Source organism: Cnephaeus nilssonii (genome assembly GCF_951640355.1).
Source record: "Cnephaeus nilssonii genome assembly, chromosome: 17".
Classification (NCBI taxonomy): Eukaryota; Metazoa; Chordata; class Mammalia; order Chiroptera; family Vespertilionidae; genus Cnephaeus; species Cnephaeus nilssonii.
Genome location: NC_137088.1, coordinates 30,558,438 through 30,577,002, shown reverse-complemented (window position 1 = coordinate 30,577,002; position 18,565 = coordinate 30,558,438). Strand labels below are relative to the sequence as shown.

Here is an 18,565-nt window from a genome sequence, read left to right as displayed (position 1 = left end):
TCTCTTTCCCTCTTTCTCTAAAAATCCATAAGTTAACATAAAAAAGAACCCATATTTGTAGTGCCCCTGAGGTTCTTGGCTGCAGCAATAGCAGAATCTCATTGGAAGTGAACAACTCAATCCAGCTCACAAGGGAACACTGACCATGTTTCAACCCAAGTTGCCAAACATAGAAATGAATCATCATGAAAAAGCATCAACAGACACAACAAAATTCAAATCATAAGATCTTCAGGTAACAGAATTAACAGACATGCCTTATAAGTATTTTCAAATGATTAAAGATGAAATAAACATGAAAAGATAATAAAGTTAGAGATGAAAAATAGCCTTTGAAATAAAGACCATGAACAGCTTAAAGAGCAGATTAGGCATAGCCAAAGAAGGATTATGTGGACTGGAAGATAGATTTGAAGAAATTAGAATATAGCACCAAGAGATAAAAAGATAGAAAATATGAAGATGATGAGAAGGTTCAGCATGGAAGGGGTTCTGGAAGGATTAAAAGAATGGGAGAGGCAATACTTGAAGAGGTAATGGCTGATAATATTCCAAAACTATGGAAAATAGGAATCCATCTCCTAGCTTCTTCCCAACATAGAGCAAGTACTTAGTGTTGGGGCCATCTACCTTGCACCAGGGCTCCGCCCCTTCCTCACTGTGGGCGGCGGGGGGCGGGGAGAGGGGGCAAAGGGAGAGATTTACCCGAAGCACCAGCCTCATGGAGATGAGGCTGTCCAGGCCCGAGTGGTCCAGCTGGAAGCGCTGCTCCAGGGTCAGGTCTGCATAGGGGAGAATCTGGCACAGGGGTAACTCCAGCACTCCCAGAGCGTACTCCTGGTCGTCATCCAGTACCTGAGCAGTGGGCCAGGCACAAAACAAGAGAATCATCACCACCACCACCCTCTGGGCCCAGCCAAGTCTAAATTCACTTCTGTAAGTATGGACTGTGCGTCTATTGGCCTCTGGTCCTGTTCTGAAAACCGGGAATGGGATCAGGCCTGCTCCCTGCCTCAGTCAGAAGAGAGGGACTCAGGGTAGAGGCAGTTATGGTCTGTATAAGGCAAGTGTGTCAGAGACAACGGGCCTGGGGGCTTTCAGGGCTGGGGAGCTGTGCTGCTCAATGAGGGGACACCAGGCTGAGGCCCCAGATCCCCCAAGGTCTCAGACAAGTCCTTGTTTAATCCTCCATCCGCTCTTCCACAGGTCTTTTGTGAAAATTAACATTTTAAAATAAAAATAAATACATCAGTAATGTCCTGAGTAGATTTCAACACAGGCCACTCTGGGTGCTGTGTAACAACCAGAAAGACTCACAGGGAGAGCTAAGGGACCTGAGGGGTGTGCCCACCGCCTCTTACCCAGTGACCTTGGGCACCAGCCTCCCTGAGATGTGGGGCCTGGTACCTCCCCCACACAGGGATCACACCCACACCCACTTGTGCGAGGCCTTAGGGCGGGGCTGACTATGGCCAGGGGAACCTGCTCGAGGTGCACTTCGAGCTCCCAACCTCCTGGCTTAGACACCTCTTAGCTCTGATCCAACAGCCCAATTGCCAGCAAACCTTGAGATGCAGCTGCTCAGATGCCACACTGCCCACAAAGAAGGAGAACACCTGGCTCCACACAGGATCCTTGCTGCGGGGACAGGTCTGGGGACAAGGAGAGAGACCATTGAAGGGTCTGGTTGGGCAGAGCAGGACACCCTGGGCTCTCACTCCGGCCCCCAGGGACCTCTGGTGGCCTCTGCCCATGATCAGACCCACACACGCTTGTAGGAGGCATTAGGGCGGGGCAGCCAGACTCAAAAGCAAGGAGAGCTTTGCCAAGAAGTTTTACAGGGGCTGAGAGTCATGCAAGCATAGTGCTCACTCGGGAGGGCAGGTTTCTGCTGCTGGACTGGGAAACGGGGTGGTGGAAGGGACTTAGAGTCATGCCTAAACTTGAACCCCAGCTCTGCTGCTTTCTAGCATGTGCCCTTGGGTATGTCACTGATCTCTCACCCTCAGAGTCTTGAACTATGAAACTATTTGTGAGGTTACTTTGAAGACTAAATAAAATATAAAGTGTCTAGAATGTGTCCTGGCACCTGCTTGGTATTCAGTGTAAGCTAATTCCCTTGTCTTTTGCTTCTCTCCCTGAGAAGAGTTGGGGCCCCCATCTGCGTATCCTGTGGCTACACACCAAGCTGTCTTACCTTGCTCACGTATGTCTTCTTGCCTACAGATAGCTTGACATAGGAAGAAGGGTCTCTGCTCACCTTGTTCTGTGAGGGGGCAAATCACAACAATGAGGGTGGCATCATCAGTGTCAGCTTAAGATGCCACACCCTCACCCCACCTCCCAGCCCTCAGGAGCGTCAGTGGGACCTGTGGCCAGCCAGCTGCTTCCCTTTGGCAGGACCCCTGGGCTGCCGTCACTGTGCAAGCACCTAGACAGGCTGACCCCAGGGGGCCTCAAGTGACCAGTGAGCTGGCTGGTACAGGCTCTGGCTCCCTGGCATTACGGAGACACACAGGGTGGATTCAAGTTCCAGCTCCTCCCTTAGGTGTGTGACCCAAGCACTTAACCTTCTGGGTCTATTTGTAAAATGGTGATAAGATTGGACATGGTCTTCCTGTTGCACGGGCACAATGAGTGTGGGGGATGAGTTGCCAAGCCCAGTGCCTGACACCAGGAAATTCGACAAGGACAGCTCTTGCCAAACCCAGGCTGTGTGTGCAGACTGTCGCCCGGAAAGCATGGGGCTGGGTTACTCTGGGGAAAAGGAGTTCTGACTTGCTCTCAGGTTTTCAGCCGCACACACTCACCTTGGCAAATCTGGAGAGTTTTTTGGCTCGATATTCACCATTCAGGTAGTCAAAAGGGTTTCTCTGCAGCACAAGAAGACATTTCCGTTTCAAGGGAGCATTAGAAAGGGGCGGGCACAAGGCAGGCAGGGTGTGTGTGACACTGACCATGTCACCACTCACCGGCAGGTTGCAGGCGCTATCCAAGAAGACCACAAGGATGGCAGTGGAAAGGCCGGCGTGGTCCTGCAAGGACAGACCTCATTAGGTGTCCCCTGGAGGGAAGCCAGCCCCTGCCCTCCGGCTGGCCAGGAGGTCCCTCACAACCTAGCTTTTCCGTTAGCGCTGAGACTCCAACTGCAGCACAACAGGTGCAAGTCAGACACAGAACTAGGCTGTGGTCTTTCCCTGCGGTCTGGGCTGGCAGGCACCAGCAGCGTTTAAGGACCCCAGCTTCCCTGAAGGAGGCGGAGATGCTCAGAGGGGGAGGGAGAGGGAGAGAGACCAGGAGCTGCCCTGTGTGGAGACAGGGCTGAGGGACAGGTTCTCTAAAAGGCGGGGCTGGCCTGGAGACTAAGAAGATCTGGGGGCTCAGCCCACACGTGACCAGCCCCCCTTTCAGCTAGGGAGCCCCAACACCTTGCACTCACCTCAGTCAGAGCCTCAGGGTCAGCGATCAGCGAAAGCCACTCCAGCCGCAGGTGCAGCCGCCCGGTGGTTGTGTCATTCAGGACAAACCACTGCGGGGAGATGAGGGAAAGGAAAGCTTGGGGACAGGGCCCGGGAGGTGCTACTGACCCTCTGCAGGCAGCTCAGTTCTGGGACCCTGAGGGCCCCAGAGAGGCTCAGGGAAAAGGGGACGCAGCCCAGACTCTGGCTGAGGGACTGGGACATGTGGTTTAGGAGGAAGCGTGCACTTTGGGATGGAAAAACCCTCCTACCAGGCCCAGCCCTGCAGTGTGGCCATCCCCTGCTGGAGGTCCTTGGTCTGGGCATTCCAGGGAAGCTTCTTCCAACCCTGACCTTGGAGGGTTCCCTGGCCCCTCTGTGTCTCGCCCAGCTCTTGCCCCTGAAGACCAGTATGTGGCTCAGCATGGGAGGGGCCCATTTCATAGACCAGCTGGGCTGAAGCAACCTGCGAGAGCTGTCCACGGGGCGGGGCTGCACGCACAACTCTACCTCGTCCACCACTCTGTTGGTCATGACGTCCCCGAGCGAGATCTGCAGGCTGCAATACACAGGGAGGGTCGGCTCAGCTCCGAGGAGGCAGGCAGCAGACGGCGTGGCGGCCCACCCTGGAATCTGGGCTCAAATATCTGAGCGGGCCCTCAACACCCAGGATCTTATTCATGCCAGGGAACCAACGGGAAGCCGCTCTCAGCTCAAGGAGGAAGGACTGTCTGAGCCATCCGGGCATCCGCCCCAGAGGCAGGTGGCTTCCACCCGAGGGGAATAAGCAGGTAATGCTGGACACATCGGCTCTGAATTCTCAGTGATGGTGCTACTGGCATTTGAGTGGGATTGTCAGGTGCCCTCTAAACGCCATGGCTCCACTTCCCGCAGTCACTGTAACAACCCCAAATGCCTCTCCATCTCCAGAACTGCCCCCAGTGCCTCCACAGGACCATGTTGGCATGTGTGTGAAAAGAGGTAACACCCACATTCTCAGCGTGCCTCCCACCTACCCTGACTCAAGCCAGAGGGGAAATTAATTGCATGTAACTGTTAGAAGTGTGTTTGAGCTCCAAACACACTTGAAATCAGTTACACAAAATATGAACCACAAGCCACACTTCAAATCTGCAATATTATAAAAATTAACAAGGTGAGAAAAGATAAGCAACCTTTGCTTGCGAGCTGTTTCTTAGGCTGTCAGGCTGTGCCCCTCCCACTTTGTTTTGTTCAGACTTTCTAAAATTCTGTGTTCATGGAAACAGGCTAAACAACACAGGAGTGTGAAGCTTCGTGTAAAATTCGTTTCTGCCTCCCAACCCCAGCCCACTGGGACGAGCAGTGTGAGCAGACTGCTGTGTACATGAACACGTACACACACACACACACACACACACACACACACACACACGGGTCCCCCTGGGAAGGTGACTCAAACTGCACGGTCACTCCCACCTGCCCCTCTGCCTACTACATAACGGACTTCCTTCAGGTCAACACAGATCCTGCTCAGGGTTTAAAGCTGCAGAATATCCTCTCGTTTGGCGACAGCAAGTTTACTCTAATACTCAGCCAGGGTCCTCTGAGGCTGGACACTGGTGTCAGGCTCTTGCTTTGCCACCTCAGATCTCCAATAAACACTTCCGGTTAATGCTTTTTTGGGACCTGGAAGTGGGCAGTTGTGCTAGGCAGCCCCAGCCAGGCCGTGTCAGTCTTCACACACCCTGGGTTTCTGTGTGCTGCCCCCGAGTGAGTGGCCAGGTTTCCCTGACACTGGGGACCTGCCATCCATGTCAGCTTTGCCCTGCCCCTACCCCAAATGGGGACTCCGGGTCCATTATGAAGAGGTCAGAAAACAGGGCCTATGGCACATGAACCTTGGGTCCTCTCTGTATCCCTTGGGCCCAGAGTCCAGGGTGGAACACTCAGGAGACAAGGAGGAGGGAGGTGTGGAAGGCCCCGAGATAGAAGGCCCAGCGCCCTAGGCCCAGCGCCCCAGGCCCAGCGCAGCCCTCCTCACCTGCCCAGGAAGTCGTCCCTGTCAGGATCCTCGTCATACAAGTCCACCTCCAGGTCCTGCCCAGGGACTTCGTACACTAAGAACTGGAAGGAAAGGGGTGACGTGACCCGCAGGCCACAGCAGCGGGTGAAGCAGACTCACCCATGACCCCTGGGGAGCCAGGTTCCAGTGCCAAGCTGCAAGCTGGAGCCCGGGCAGGTGCCGGCCTTCTCAGTGCCCAGGAAACCCTCCTTTGAGAGCCCCCCCACCCCCTGCAGGTGGGGAGATGAGAGGCGAGTGCAAGCCCATGCGGGGTCCCAGGGCACTTCACAGGCGGGGGGCCTCTCCTTCACGGAGCAGGGGTTGTGGTTAAGCTTAAGGGAGAACTTCAGCCCCTGGGGTCTGGCTCTGGCTGAGAGGACTGGGCAGATCTGCCTCGAGGTTCTCTCTCTTACTGTGATGCGAAAGCCTCCAGTGAAGCTGAGTGGGGGGGAAGGACATGGAAGCTCATCTATAAGCTGTCCCTCCGGGGCCACAGCGCCCACCTCTGGAAACGCGGTGGGTTTGGGAAGAGGAATAACGCAGACCATCCTGCCCGTCCCCAAGGCCCGCTCCTGTGGCCAGTGTTGCCCCACAGGCCTGAGGCCCATGAGGGCAAGGCCTCCCACCTGTCCCCAGCACGGCCCAGAGTGGAGCCCGGAGGACATCCGAGTGGCCAGGTGTGGCCGAGGAGTCCCTCACCTCAAACACCTCGTTCCAGGTGGGGCTCAGGTTCTTGTAGACGGTCTTGCTGCGGAAGTGCTGCAGGCCAATGCTCACCTTGGCGTAGGGGTCTGACTTGCCTCGGATCCCCAGGAAGTGGTCCATCTGGGCCAGCTTCTCCGCCTCCAGCAAGTGGACTCTGATCACCCCCTGGGAAACACCCAGTGCAGGGCTCACCGCTGCTTCCTGGGCGGCGCCAGCCCCCAAGGCCCGCAATACCAGGCCAAAGCCACAGACACCACCCAGCCCACCGCCCCCTCTCCTCCGTCTGGATGGGGAGACGGCAGCCAGAGACGGCAGCCTCCTGGCCAAGGCCACGCAGCACGTGAGGGCAGGGCCCAGAGCTCTGCCCACTGCATCTCAGTGCCCTGCCCACACTCCTGGCCTTCCCAACCTGCCCTGGGAATGGCTTATTCCACGGCAGCCATTTCCGCCCATGCCAACAACCACGGCAAACCAAGCCTCCTGAGGCTTCCTGTCTGTAACTGGCATGCAGACTGACCTCCAGTGTCATTTCTTCCCAGTGCCCAGGTGTATACAGCCCGTGGGCATTGCTTGCTGCTGGCAGGGGGTCCCTGCCCTCCTAAAAGCCCAGCACTGTCTTACCTGACCCCCTTCCCGAGGCTATGTCCTAAGGCAGAACAGAGCCAAGGACTGCGAAGAGTAGCCTTCCTGCCTGGAACTATTTCTTTTTAAATATTAGTAAGTACATATGTATTTTCCCTTGGACCCAGCCATCCCATTTTCTACCCCTAAAGCCATACTGTAAAAACATCCTGAAGGCCTGTTTGTCCCAGAAAAACGCAAGACACAACTGTGTGTCAGTGGGGAACCGGTAAAATACGTGCAGCACGCCCGCACGTGGAGCAACCAGGTGTGATCCCCAGGACACGGCCTGACACAGCAAGGCGGGGGAAGTGCTATGCGACCGTCCACCGAGGAAAGGGGGTTCTGAGGACAGATATGCATGCACCAACACAGGGGCGTATCTGCCATCTTAGAAAACAGTGAAAATAGTGTGTGGGGTGGGAGGGGAGAAACCACTACTTCCAGGTGAAGGTGCAGAGTAGGTGGAGGGACAGGGGCTAGAAGCCAGACTCCTTAAAATATAACTTGTTCTTGCCCTGGCCGGTTTAGCTTAGTGGATAGAGCGTCTGCCTGCGGACTGAAGGGTCCCCGGTTCAATTCCGGTCAAGGTTATGTACCTTGGTTGCGGGCACATCCCCAGTGTGCAGGAGGCGGCTGATCGATGTTTCTCTCTCATTGATGTTTCTAACTCTCTATCCCTCTCCCTTCCTCTCTATAAAAAAATCAATAAAATATATTTTAAAGAGATTTAAAAAATAATAAAAAAATATAACTTGTTCTTTATATTGCACTTGGGAAGCATGCACATCTATATATATATATATATATATATATATATAAAAGCCCAGCGACCAGAACGGCAGAACAACCAGAATGACCAGTGGCTATTATGCGCACTGCAGCAGCCAACCAGCATGATCCGGGCCCCGATCGGCCCCCACTCCGGCTGGCCCGGCCCCCAATTGGCCCCCCACACTCCCATCGGGGCGGGCCGACTGGACCCCACCCATGCATGAATTCGTGCACTGGGCCTCTAGTGTTTTTATATGATTGTAAAGTTAAGGTAAAAAACCCTAAAAATAGGAAATGGAATGAAACAAATCAATATAAACATTCGCGGGCAGCTGGTGTCCCAAACACACAGAGGAACTGTTCCCGGTGAGTCTAAGTCGCGGCCGCTTGACAGCACACCTGGCGTGGGACACCTGAGGAGTGTTTCAGTGGTTGTGACGCAGGTGATGGCATCGCATTGTTAGTCTGAGACTGCCTCACCGTAGTGGGATGGAGCCCACACTCCATATGGGAAGGCCGACAGGATGGACTGAGTGTCCCTTGCGAGCCGGTCCCTCAACCCTGCATGGCCTGAGTAGGCTGATGCCCACGCCTGGTGCTGATGGTGAAGTGGGCACTTTCCCCTTTCCTGAGGCCCCGACTCCCAGCCCTGAGGGCTCAGGGCCGCAGCCAGGGCCCCTTCGGTAGGGAGCCACATGGCTGTCCTCAGGGGCCTCCCTAGCTGGGGCCAGGATGGGGGGGGGGGGTGTCAGTGGGGCTGAGCACGCAAAGAAGCCCCCCACCTGGCTCTACCAAACATTCTCCTTCCCAGTAGACCCCAAGGATGGAGTCAGGAGCCTCATGTCCCTGGAGGAGGATGGGAGCTCCTGGGTCTCCTAGGGCGGGGGCTGACTGCCCACAGTCCCCAACCCAGGCCGCACAGGGTACCAGGATCCGGGAAGGAATGCCAGCTGGGCTTTGCCCGTCCCTGGATGGGTGACTCTGGACAAGTCAATCCCGAAACTCAGTCTTCACCCTATAAACTGGAGGTGCCATGCCTCCCCCCCCCCCCCATGTGAGAATGCATTCCCCTCCAGCCATCTATCCCCAGCTCTGGGCCCTGGGCCCTCGGCCCTGGCTGGTGTGGGTACTCACGCAGGGCAGAGGGAAGCGCAGGTTGGTCACATCCAAGCCCTTCTTCACGGGCACAGTCACGCGGTTGGGCAGCACCAGGTGGGCAGCGATGAGGTCCTCCAGCAAGCTGTCTGACATTTCACTGGGACAGTGGGCACGACCAGCTGTGAGAGGTGGCACAGCCTCCCCCCGGCCGTCCATCCCTCCACCCATCCCCGGAGCTGGCACAGGAGCAGAGCGCCAGGGTGGGCCCTGCCCGGGGGGAGTGCAGCCTGAGCCCGGCCTGCAGCCTCAGCATGGTAGCTAAGAGTGCCGGCCTGAAGCTGTGTTAGAATCGCAGGAGCTGTGTGACCTTGGGGAACCTGCTAACCTCTCTGGACCTCAGTTTCCTCATCCCTAAACCAAGGATAATTACACCTGCCCCCTAGCGTTTGACGAGGATGACTTACATGTGTAAAGGGCTGAGAACAGTGCCTGGTGCACAGTAAATGCTGGGTGAGTGGTCGCTACCTTAGCCGGCTGGTCCCTCACATCACATCCACATTCTCTTCATCTGCTGGCTGGCTCCATCCCCCGAGAGGGAGCAGGGACAGCCCCTAGAAGAGGATTCCTCCCCGCAGGTGGGGGGCAGCTGCCCACGCCTGGCGAGCCAGCGGTGCGTGCCCGGCTGGCCCAGCCGGCCCTCCCTGCTGGGGCTGTGTCCACACAGGGCTGGAGCCCTTCTCCACTGGGGGCCTGCGGCTCTGGGTGCAGCCCCTCCCCGCCAGCCCCAGGAAGGAGGGATTTCCCAGACCAGCGCCTCCTCACTGGTGCCCCGTTGAGCACCTCCCGCTCCCAGCATGTGCCTGTGGCCATGGTGGGACGGCCACACGGGCTCCTCACCACACACTTGGTGACAAGGATGAAAGCGGGACACTCGTGTGTCCACACCCACCTTGCCACCACCATGGTGAGTGGTCTCTACTTAGCTCTCTGGTCCCTCACATCACATCCATTCTCTGTGTGAGAATAAACAAGTCACCTTTTCTGTTAAAGAACAGTTTAGACAGCCGCCATTTTGGACTGCGTGACTTGGCAGCCGCCATGTTGGCCGCATGGCTTGCAGCTCCCTGGGGGCTGCCATCTTGAAACAGCAAAGGCCAACCCTTCCCTTTGAACTAGCCAATCGCGAAAGACTGTGCGCCTGAGCTCCAATCAAGAGCAAGGGACGGGTCACGTGCTTCAGGGATTATAAAGCCGAGCAGACCACCTGCTAAGTGTGCTCGTGCTTCCAGACCATGTGTGCGTACCCTTCTGTGTAGAAGTAAAGATGTTTGCCTTGCTGCCTGGCTCCCGAGTGTGTTTTGTGTTCTACCAGGACCCCTGAATTTAGGGGCTCACCTTATTTCTAACATGTGCTCCACTTTTACTGAGGAAGAGCCGAGAGGTGAAGTGATTTGTCTAAAGTCACAGTTGCTAACCAACAGCACCAGGAGCCTCATTAGCCCACACGCCTCCTCTAGGACATCCCATCTGATGAGAGCCACTCTCCCCTGCTCTCCCACATGTGTGTGCACATCCGTGATGTGTGTTCTGAGCACAGTGCCTGCCCGCAGAGCCCAAACAATGCTGTCAGCCTCCCACTCCCACACCCAACGTTTCCCCCAGAGGAAGGGGAGCTCGGTGCCTGCCCCACTCCTCACACAGGGAGCCGGGAGGGAGGGCGGGCAACCACTGTGCACCCCGCCCTGAGCACAGCCCCAGGACCCCCGCCTGGCTCTGCTGGCGGCTCTCGCAGGCACTTACTTGATTCCCGGCGCATCCAGCAGGTTGGTCAGGCCTGTCCAGTTGATCTGCAGGTGCTGCAGGCAGAGGGGCTGTTAGTCTGGAAGGAGCCAGAAGCCCAGGACTGAGAGCCCTCTGCCAAGCGCCCCACACCCACCACATGGAGAACCCAGCCTGCTGAGGGCGCCCACTCGGGCTGGGCCAGGCTGTCAGGCCTGCTGCTTTCCTGCCAGGGTTACGCAGCGTGGCCAGGGCACGTGGGCCAAGTGGCCCTGCAGCTTCCCTGAGCTGCTTCTGGTCTCGGGGAGAGCGGAGTCGGGTACCTCAGGCTGCCGTAGATTTCACAGGACGGGCATGTGGAGTGCCCGGGTCTAGGTGGGCTTAGGCATCTCCGTTCGTGGTTCAAGCCCAGCGCCTGGGGCCCGGCAGGCACAAGCTCACGCCCGGGGAGTGGCGGGCCTGCCTCGCATCCCGGGGGCTCACCGGCTTCTGAAGGAAGAACACAGTCACGGCTCCCACGAAGGGCTTGTCCACCAGGAGGGGGTCCAGGATGACCCGCAGCGTGCCCTGCAACTGGATGGCACCGAGGGCTCCATGAGGGACTGCCTGCCTTCTTCCCAACCTGCCGTCTCACTGATGCCCATGCCACACACAAACGTCAGGACCATCGCTGTCGCCGCAGGGACCACACTCAGAAACAGAAACCTGCCACCTTGGCCAGCTCCCCAGGGGCCATGAGCTGGCCCCCACTGCCTCCCCGGGGGGCGCTGGGCTGAGGGCCTGCAGCCTTACCCACATCCCAGGCCGGCCCAGCCAGCGGGGCCGGGCGTGGCTCCCACTCAGCTCCTCTCCTCCTCCTCCTCAATCTGCCCGTTTCCAAGCACGGGGTCTGCATCACCCCATCCACAGAACCCCTGCCCTCCCTGAGCCGCGGAAGTCTCTCTGCGGGGACTTCACAGACAGAGACAGGCACGGGGCTGAGGGCTCTGGGGCTGAGCCGCAGGTTGGGGGCCCAGCAGTCACTTCCTGGCCGTGTGACCTGGGGCCTGGAACCCTTCCATCATTACCAGCCTGTTTGGTGTCACCACCCCCTTTTGTAGCCTGCTCCAGGATGAGCCTGTTTTTCCCTGCCCTGACCCCCACCCCACCCCCACCCCCGGGACAGGAGTGGGGGCAGCACCATCGGGCCCCACTCACCTGGATCCCGTTCACACCAGCCTGTATCTTCTGCAGCTCCACGCTGATCTCGCAGTCCCCGATGTAGCTGGAAGGGGCGGGAGAAGGAGGTCGGGAAGAGGGGCAGGTCCACCTCTCAGAGAGGTTGGGAAACTTGCCCAGCGCCACCCAGCCCGAGCCCCGCCTCACCCAGATAGGGTCTCCCTCACAGCCTCGGCTTCTCTCGGCTCTGCACAGACACTGACCCAGGCCCCTGCACCCAGGCGTCCCATGCACATCCCCACCTCTGCCCATGATGACCATGACTCTGAGCATCACCTTGTCCCACGACACCCATGGACGTGAAGGAGGGGATCTTGGGGAACACAGGGCCCACCCCTCTGCCACGGCCATGCTCCTGCCGCCCTCTGCCCAGGTCTCTTCCCCACGGACAGAGCAGCCACACTGCCTACATCCCGCCCTCACCCAGGCGGTTGCTGGGGGTGGGGGAGGGAAAAAGAAATGTTCTCAGAGCCGAGTCCTGCTGGTGGCTCCTGCCAAGTGATGGGCACAGGAGCTCAGAATGAGTGGAGTGCCCCTGAGGCTAAAGGTCCGGAGACCCTGTGAAGGGACTGGAGGGAGACTAAGGGGAGGGAGGCGGTGGCCATCAAATATCTGCAGGGCACAGGCAGGGGAGCTAATATCCCCTGGAAGGGTCAGGGTAAAGCCGGGGGACTCGGGAGCTGCGGGAGCTGAGCAGGAAGCTGGGTGGGGAAGCCAGATGACCCTGACAGGCCCTAACTATCACACAAGGCTCTGTAGCAGTGCCTTGGGGCCAGATCCCAAAGCTGTCACCATCCCAACACACTTGAGAACAGCCCCCAACTGGGGATGGGCATTCCCAGAGCTGACTCCTGTCTTCCCAATGTGCCCTCGGTGCCAGCCTCTGGGATAAGGACAGGGAATATGAGGCACTGAAAAGGAACGGCAACATTCTGGAACCTCAGGAGTTGATCCTGGTTCCTTTAAAACACAATTCCAATCTCACCACCTCCAGGAAGACTTCCTGGGTTCAATCTCCCTTCTCACCAACTCAAGGCCTGTTTACAAACGTCTTTCAAAAACGGTGCCCTTGCCCAACCCACTCAGCTAGTCGCTCGTGTGTCTTTGCAACCTTTTATTTTCTGAGGAGCCACAGGGCCCAGATCTCCTGCTGGCGTCTCACAGCCTGGGCGGGGGCTCCCGGGGACTCACCCCACATCCCAGCATCTTGTCACCCGTGCTCCCTCTTGCTACATCCTCTCTGAGGCAGCTGCTCTGACCCTCGAGGTCAGACCTGAGCCCCAGCCTCTAGGAAAGCTCAGCTCCTGGGCCTTGGTACCCAGAAACACGCCTGGTGCCTGGTCTGACGGAGAAGCCAGGCCTGGGCTGAGGGGTCAGAGGGCGGCGGCTCCCCCGGACCATCCCTTCTGCTGAAACGCTTCCCCATCCCGAGCTCCAGCCCAGGGCCGCTGGGGGGTATATCTGCTCTGAGGGGCAAATTAGAGCGTCTACATGCTACCCCATCTTCAAACTGGCTGCTCCCACAGAATGTGCCCCTGGACCCTCATCTGCCCCCCAGGCAAGAGCGCTCACCAGATCTGCAGGTCCAGGACCACCTGTCTCCGGTTGTGCTTGCTGGTGTGCGCCTTGACCCCGTTGACCCTGGGGCACTGGAAGAGAGGCCAGGGCGAGGTCAGCAGAGGGCTCGAGGCAGGGATGGCAGCTGCCCCTCCCAGCACCGGGTGTTGTCCACAATAATCAACGTGACCTCTGCACTCCGAAGGCATCAACACAGAAACCCACCCATGGTCCCATCTGCCTTGGTCACCCTGGTACTTCCTCCCTAGAATGTGCACCCTTGTTTCTCTCTCCTCCACAGACATTCACTGAGCACCATGCTGCACCGGGCGCCGGCCTGGGAGAAGGTGAAAAGCCAGGTGCCAGGCCTGTCCGCACAGCCCACAGCCCACAGCCCAGCAGAGGAGACGGTGGAGAGGGAAGGGAGGTGCAGGCTGTGCTGTCACGTGGGCATCTGGGGACGTCAGGAGCACCTCCTAACCCAGCTTGGGGTGGGCAGAGGTCAGTGAAGGCTTCCTGGAGGTGGCATTTAAGCAGTCCGGGCAGAGGAGGAGGAGTTGGCCCCTAAGGGCAAAGGAAGCTGCAGGGTCCCCGGCTAAGCGATCTGAGCCCAGGAATGGAAGAGCCCCACGCCAGGACCGCCGTCCCCAGGCTCTGGGCCGAGGGCTGAGCTCCTAGGTCACCTTTCTCCCCGCTCTGCCCACTCTCCTCCTGTCGGTGGCACTGAGGAAGGCCTGGTTACCATTTAGCAAGAATCAAAAAGAAACTTCATTTGAGTTTGAGTGACGCACATACTGAAGTGGACAGGGGTGAGCCTCGCTAATGCCTGGAATTCAGTTTGAAACGCGCGTTAGAAAAGATGACCAGAGGGACAGAGGCACAGATAGGTGCTAACGCAGCACGGCAGAAGGCTCAGTGTGTGATCCAGATGGTTCTTTCTGTTTGTGAAAAGTCTCGTAATAAAATATTAACGAAAAATGTGATCAGACTAGAGGAAACATTTCATCATCTCTCTATTCTCCTCCTGGAAAGTGCTGTTTACAGATGCATTGTCACATGAGAAGGTTATCAAAGAGTACAGAGCCAAAAATGCAGGAGAAAAAGTATTATAGGGGGCTGTGGAGCAGTTAATTAAAATGATTATGTAGTTTTTCCAGTTTGGGATATGCGTGAAATGTCAAATGTATACGTTGCTGTGATTTATTTTCTCATTCTCATACTTATTGAATATTCTTTTTGTCCTCATTTCGCATTCTTTTCCTTTAAGGGAGTTCCCAGAATTGTCGAAGCTTCAGGCCCTCAGCCACTGGCTCTACCCTGGCCTCCAGGGCTTTGGGGTTAAAGATCGGAACAGCCAGTGGAAGCCTGGGGGGCGGGGGGGGGGGGGGGCGGGGGGCTGCAGTGACATAACTGACTTCCCACAGCCTGGAGCCTGCTGCTCCCAGGCAGTCGGTGTGCGACACCTGTGAAAGCTCAGCAGCCCCAGGACCCCATCTGCGGAGCGAGTCCCGGGGAAGGCTGCCCCCTGAGACCCACCACAGGGAGGAAGGAGAGCCACCATGTGAGCACCTGCTCTGCTGGCAGGGCGGTCCTAGCCCAGGGCTCACGGCAGGGGAGGGCTCAAGGCTGGATCTGGCCCCACTGCCGTTCTCTCAGGTGTCTAAGCACTACCACTCACGCAGCCACGCCGAGTGTGCCGAGGCCAGGCCCGCCGGTCACGCCTCACAACCACCCTCAGAAGCAGGTCCTCTCCTTACAGATGAGGAAAAACGCTCAGAGAGGTTACGTCACTGACCCAAGGTCATCACAGCACAGAGCAGAGTGGGGCATGGACACAGGAATTGGAGGAGCTGTAAACACTCAAGGGCCTGAAGGAAGGGCTGTGGTGAGTGCACTGGTCCTGGCCGAGCCCAGGCGGGTCACTGACGAGTCCTCTGTGAGCCCCCAAATGGAGAGGAGTTGGGGGAGAAGCCAGGTTGGGGAGGAGACGGGAAGGGAAGGGCTTTGAACACCAGGAGTCAGGTAATTCTCCTGCAGGGCTGGGGCATCTAGTCAGCCTGCAGGTCCCTGGCCAGGTGCCCCTGAGGTGATAAAAGGCATCCTCAGGCCCTAACCGGTTTGGCTCAGTGGATAGAGCGTCGGCTTGCAGACTGAAAGGTCCCAGGTTCGATTCCGGTCGAGGGCCTGTACCTTGGTTGCAGGCACATCCCCAGTAGGAGGTGTGCAGGAGGCAGCTGATCGATGTTTCTCTCTCATCGATGTTTCTAACTCTCTATCCCTCTCCCTTCCTCTCTGTAAAAATTCAATAAAATATATATTTTTTAAAAAAGCATCCTCAGGATCAGCCACCTCTAGGCCTGCGCCTGCTGCCAGCAGGGGGCGCTCTCCAGCAGTGCCACATCCCACAGGCACCCCCAGACTATCCGCCCGGCTGAGCAGGCTCTGCTCTGAACACAGCAGTCTGCAGGCTGCCTGGCGCTCCGCCTGCGGAATTCTTCAAATGCCAACTCAGCTACCACCCCTCCGGGAAGTTCCCCGACTACCACGGCCCCCACCCCTGAACGCACGCCTTCCTCCACCACTGTGCGCACACTGCCTCGTCGTCATCCACCTGTGTACGCATCTGCCTCCACAACAGGACAGGGACCTTCCTGAAGGCAGGAACACAGCCACACCCACCTGTCTACGGCAGGTGCCTCACACACAGCCATGCTCAATGTCATACGTGAGTAAACACGGAATAAACTAATGAACCAGCAGATGCTGGGACGAGCCAGGCCTGGCAGAGTCTGCGTGGCATGAGCCAGAATCTCCAGGGCTCATCCAGCCCCCACTGGGGGGGAGGGCGGGACATCAGAGCTGGGTCCTTGCCCTGGGGCTGGCAGACAGCTCTCAGCAGACTGGCCTCACTCAGACACCTGCTTATTCCTGAGCAGATTAGAGGCCCAGGCCTCCGTTTACTGGGGGATGACAGGCCACGGTCCTCTGCCTGGGGGTGCATTTCCAGGTGACCAAAGTAAGACTCACATCCAGGGGCCCCTTTGGGACAAGAGGGGTGGGGCAGGAGGTGGCATCAGGAGCGCAGTCTAGAATAGGGATGCGGTGTTAGGTACGTTAAACAGAAGCTTCTTGCACCCTGAGTCTGGGCTCTGGACACAGACCGCCAGAATCCATGGACTGGTACAGCATCACGCACTGCTCCGAGGCGCCATCTCACTCCCAGAGGGGGGGTGCCCCCAGCTGGTGCCCGGGGGTAGCAAGTGTGACTTGGACATCTTGTATCTGGCTGGCTTCCAGCCTGCGTGACATCCTTTCAGACTCTGGCTTAAGAAACCTGGAATTGTTTCCCACCCCAATTCCATTCTGGGCGGGGCTTCCTCAGGTCTGCATCGATGGTGCTGGGACCCGAGAGCCAGGGGTCTAGACGGAGGCCCAGGGGCCGGGCAGTGCAGGTGGGGGCCGGGCCCCTGGGGAAGCCCAGCGGGATCCCTTCGGCCAGCCGTGACCGGGGGCAGGGGACAGAGACCCGGCCCAGGCTGGCCTCCCCAAGCAGCACTGACCTTCCGTCCAAAGTCGAGCTTGGTGAAGGTGAAGGTCCTCAGGTGGACGCTCTTCTCCCGGATCTTGGGCTCGAGTTTCTCCCGGAACTTGTTCTCCATAATTAAGCTCAGGTAGGGCCAGATCTGGGAGATGATCTGTGGGGACGGGAAGGGGCCCTCGGTGGTCAGGTCTGGGTCCCCCGCCCCAGACCCACGGCTGCCGGAACTGACGCTTGTGGGCCTTGCAGCACGGCCATCTCTGGCCTAATCCCAGTCCTCACTAACAATCTAACTTGAAACTGCACTTCCAAAATTTAACAAATATGTTAAAATTCTATTTTAAATATATGCCTATAAGGGCCATGGGATCCTTACTCTGCACTGCCCATCGGCCTGCCCCCCCGCCCATCTGCCCGCCCAGCCGGCCGTCTGTCCGCCGCGCAGGGGTAACTACAGCCGTGGTTCTCGCTCTTGTGTGGGCAGCAGGCCCCCGGGATCTGGTGCTGTTTGCACAACACCCTGAGACAGACAGTCCTTCCCTACACCCAGCGGACGATATGACGCCCTTCCGTCCTGTGCTGAAACATACGTTATCTGAATCTTCACTGTGGGATAAGTAAGTAGCAGCTGGTTAGAAGTTTAAGGAAAAAAACACAGAAGAGAAACCAATTGTTTCCTGTGGATTTAGGCTTTTCCTAGCAATCAGAACAGGCTGCCTTCTCCGGCAGATTTCTATGCAGAATGGCCCGCGGCTGGTCTGGGCACCCAGTGCAGGCCGGGAGGGGAAGGCAGCAGAGATGGTGATCAGAGAGGAGCAGCGGAGGGAGGGCAAGGCAGCCGTAGGCTCCGCGGGCAAAGGCGTCTTCCTCTTCCTTCTCTCAGGCTCGGGCCTCAGTTTACAGATGCGCCTCCCCAGCCTGGAGGCGGGAGGCTTGTCCCCCTCCCTCAGGGGCCTCTCTAGGGGCTGGTCCCGTCTTCCCGTCTCGAGGCTTTGTCATTTGCCCAGGGCCTCTTGAGCACTAAGCTCTGTGGGACGCACTTGGTGCCCTAGTGTGTGGTTCGCCTACATAACTGTTTCCCCACCCGGGAGCCTCACTCCTCTGGTCTGTTGATGCAAGAAGATACCGTGCATGCGGGGCCTGTGAACTCACAAGCACACAGAAACACACTGGGGTGGGGGTGGGGGGCACAGAACACAGTTTGTCCCAGAGGCCTGGGCCCGCATTGATCCACAGAAATCTGTTCCCTCCTCCTAAAGCAACAAATTACTTCCTCCAAATTTTACCCAGAGGCCAAGAACAGGTGTTTTTTAGAAAAATATATTTGTATTGATTTCAGAGAGGAAGGGAGAAGGGGAGAGAGAAACATCAGTGATGAGAGAATCATTGATTGGCTGCCTCTTGCATGCCCCACACTGGGGATCGCGCCTGCAACCCGGGCATGTGCCCTGACCCGGAATAGAACAGTGGCCTCCTGGTTCATAGGTCAACGCTCAACCACTGAGCCATACCGGCCGGGCGGAGAACAGTTTTTGATCCACTCGGCAAAGACATTTGGGGTAATCTGAGAATAGCAACCTTAGATCAAACACAGCCGGGCCCTACGTGGTTTGGCTCAGTGGATAGAGCGTCAGCCTGAGAACCAAAGGTTTTTCTGGTTCGATTCCAGTCAAGGGCATGTACCTTGGTTGCAGGCTCCTCCCCGGCCTGGTTGGGGCATGTGCAGGAGGCAACCAATCAATGTGTTTTTCTCACATTGATGTTTCTTTTTTC

At 57.4% G+C, this 18,565-nt stretch overlaps 1 protein-coding gene across 1 annotated transcript in view; it reads right to left on the bottom strand.

Moving 5' to 3' along the window:
- Positions 1-18,565, bottom strand: part of ESYT3 (extended synaptotagmin 3) — a 41,416-nt gene that overhangs the window by 7,549 nt on the left and 15,302 nt on the right. Inside the window, exons 3-17 of the mRNA XM_079794466.1 lie at positions 16,815-16,949; positions 13,270-13,346; positions 11,677-11,743; positions 10,963-11,052; positions 10,501-10,556; positions 8,737-8,857; positions 6,202-6,372; positions 5,482-5,564; positions 3,969-4,017; positions 3,440-3,529; positions 2,973-3,035; positions 2,811-2,873; positions 2,198-2,266; positions 1,566-1,652; positions 706-855 (exon numbers count right to left, since the gene is read on the bottom strand). Of these exons, the coding sequence (XP_079650592.1) occupies positions 706-855; positions 1,566-1,652; positions 2,198-2,266; positions 2,811-2,873; positions 2,973-3,035; positions 3,440-3,529; positions 3,969-4,017; positions 5,482-5,564; positions 6,202-6,372; positions 8,737-8,857; positions 10,501-10,556; positions 10,963-11,052; positions 11,677-11,743; positions 13,270-13,346; positions 16,815-16,949 (1,371 nt within the window). The remainder of the gene's footprint in view (positions 1-705; positions 856-1,565; positions 1,653-2,197; positions 2,267-2,810; positions 2,874-2,972; positions 3,036-3,439; positions 3,530-3,968; positions 4,018-5,481; positions 5,565-6,201; positions 6,373-8,736; positions 8,858-10,500; positions 10,557-10,962; positions 11,053-11,676; positions 11,744-13,269; positions 13,347-16,814; positions 16,950-18,565) is intronic.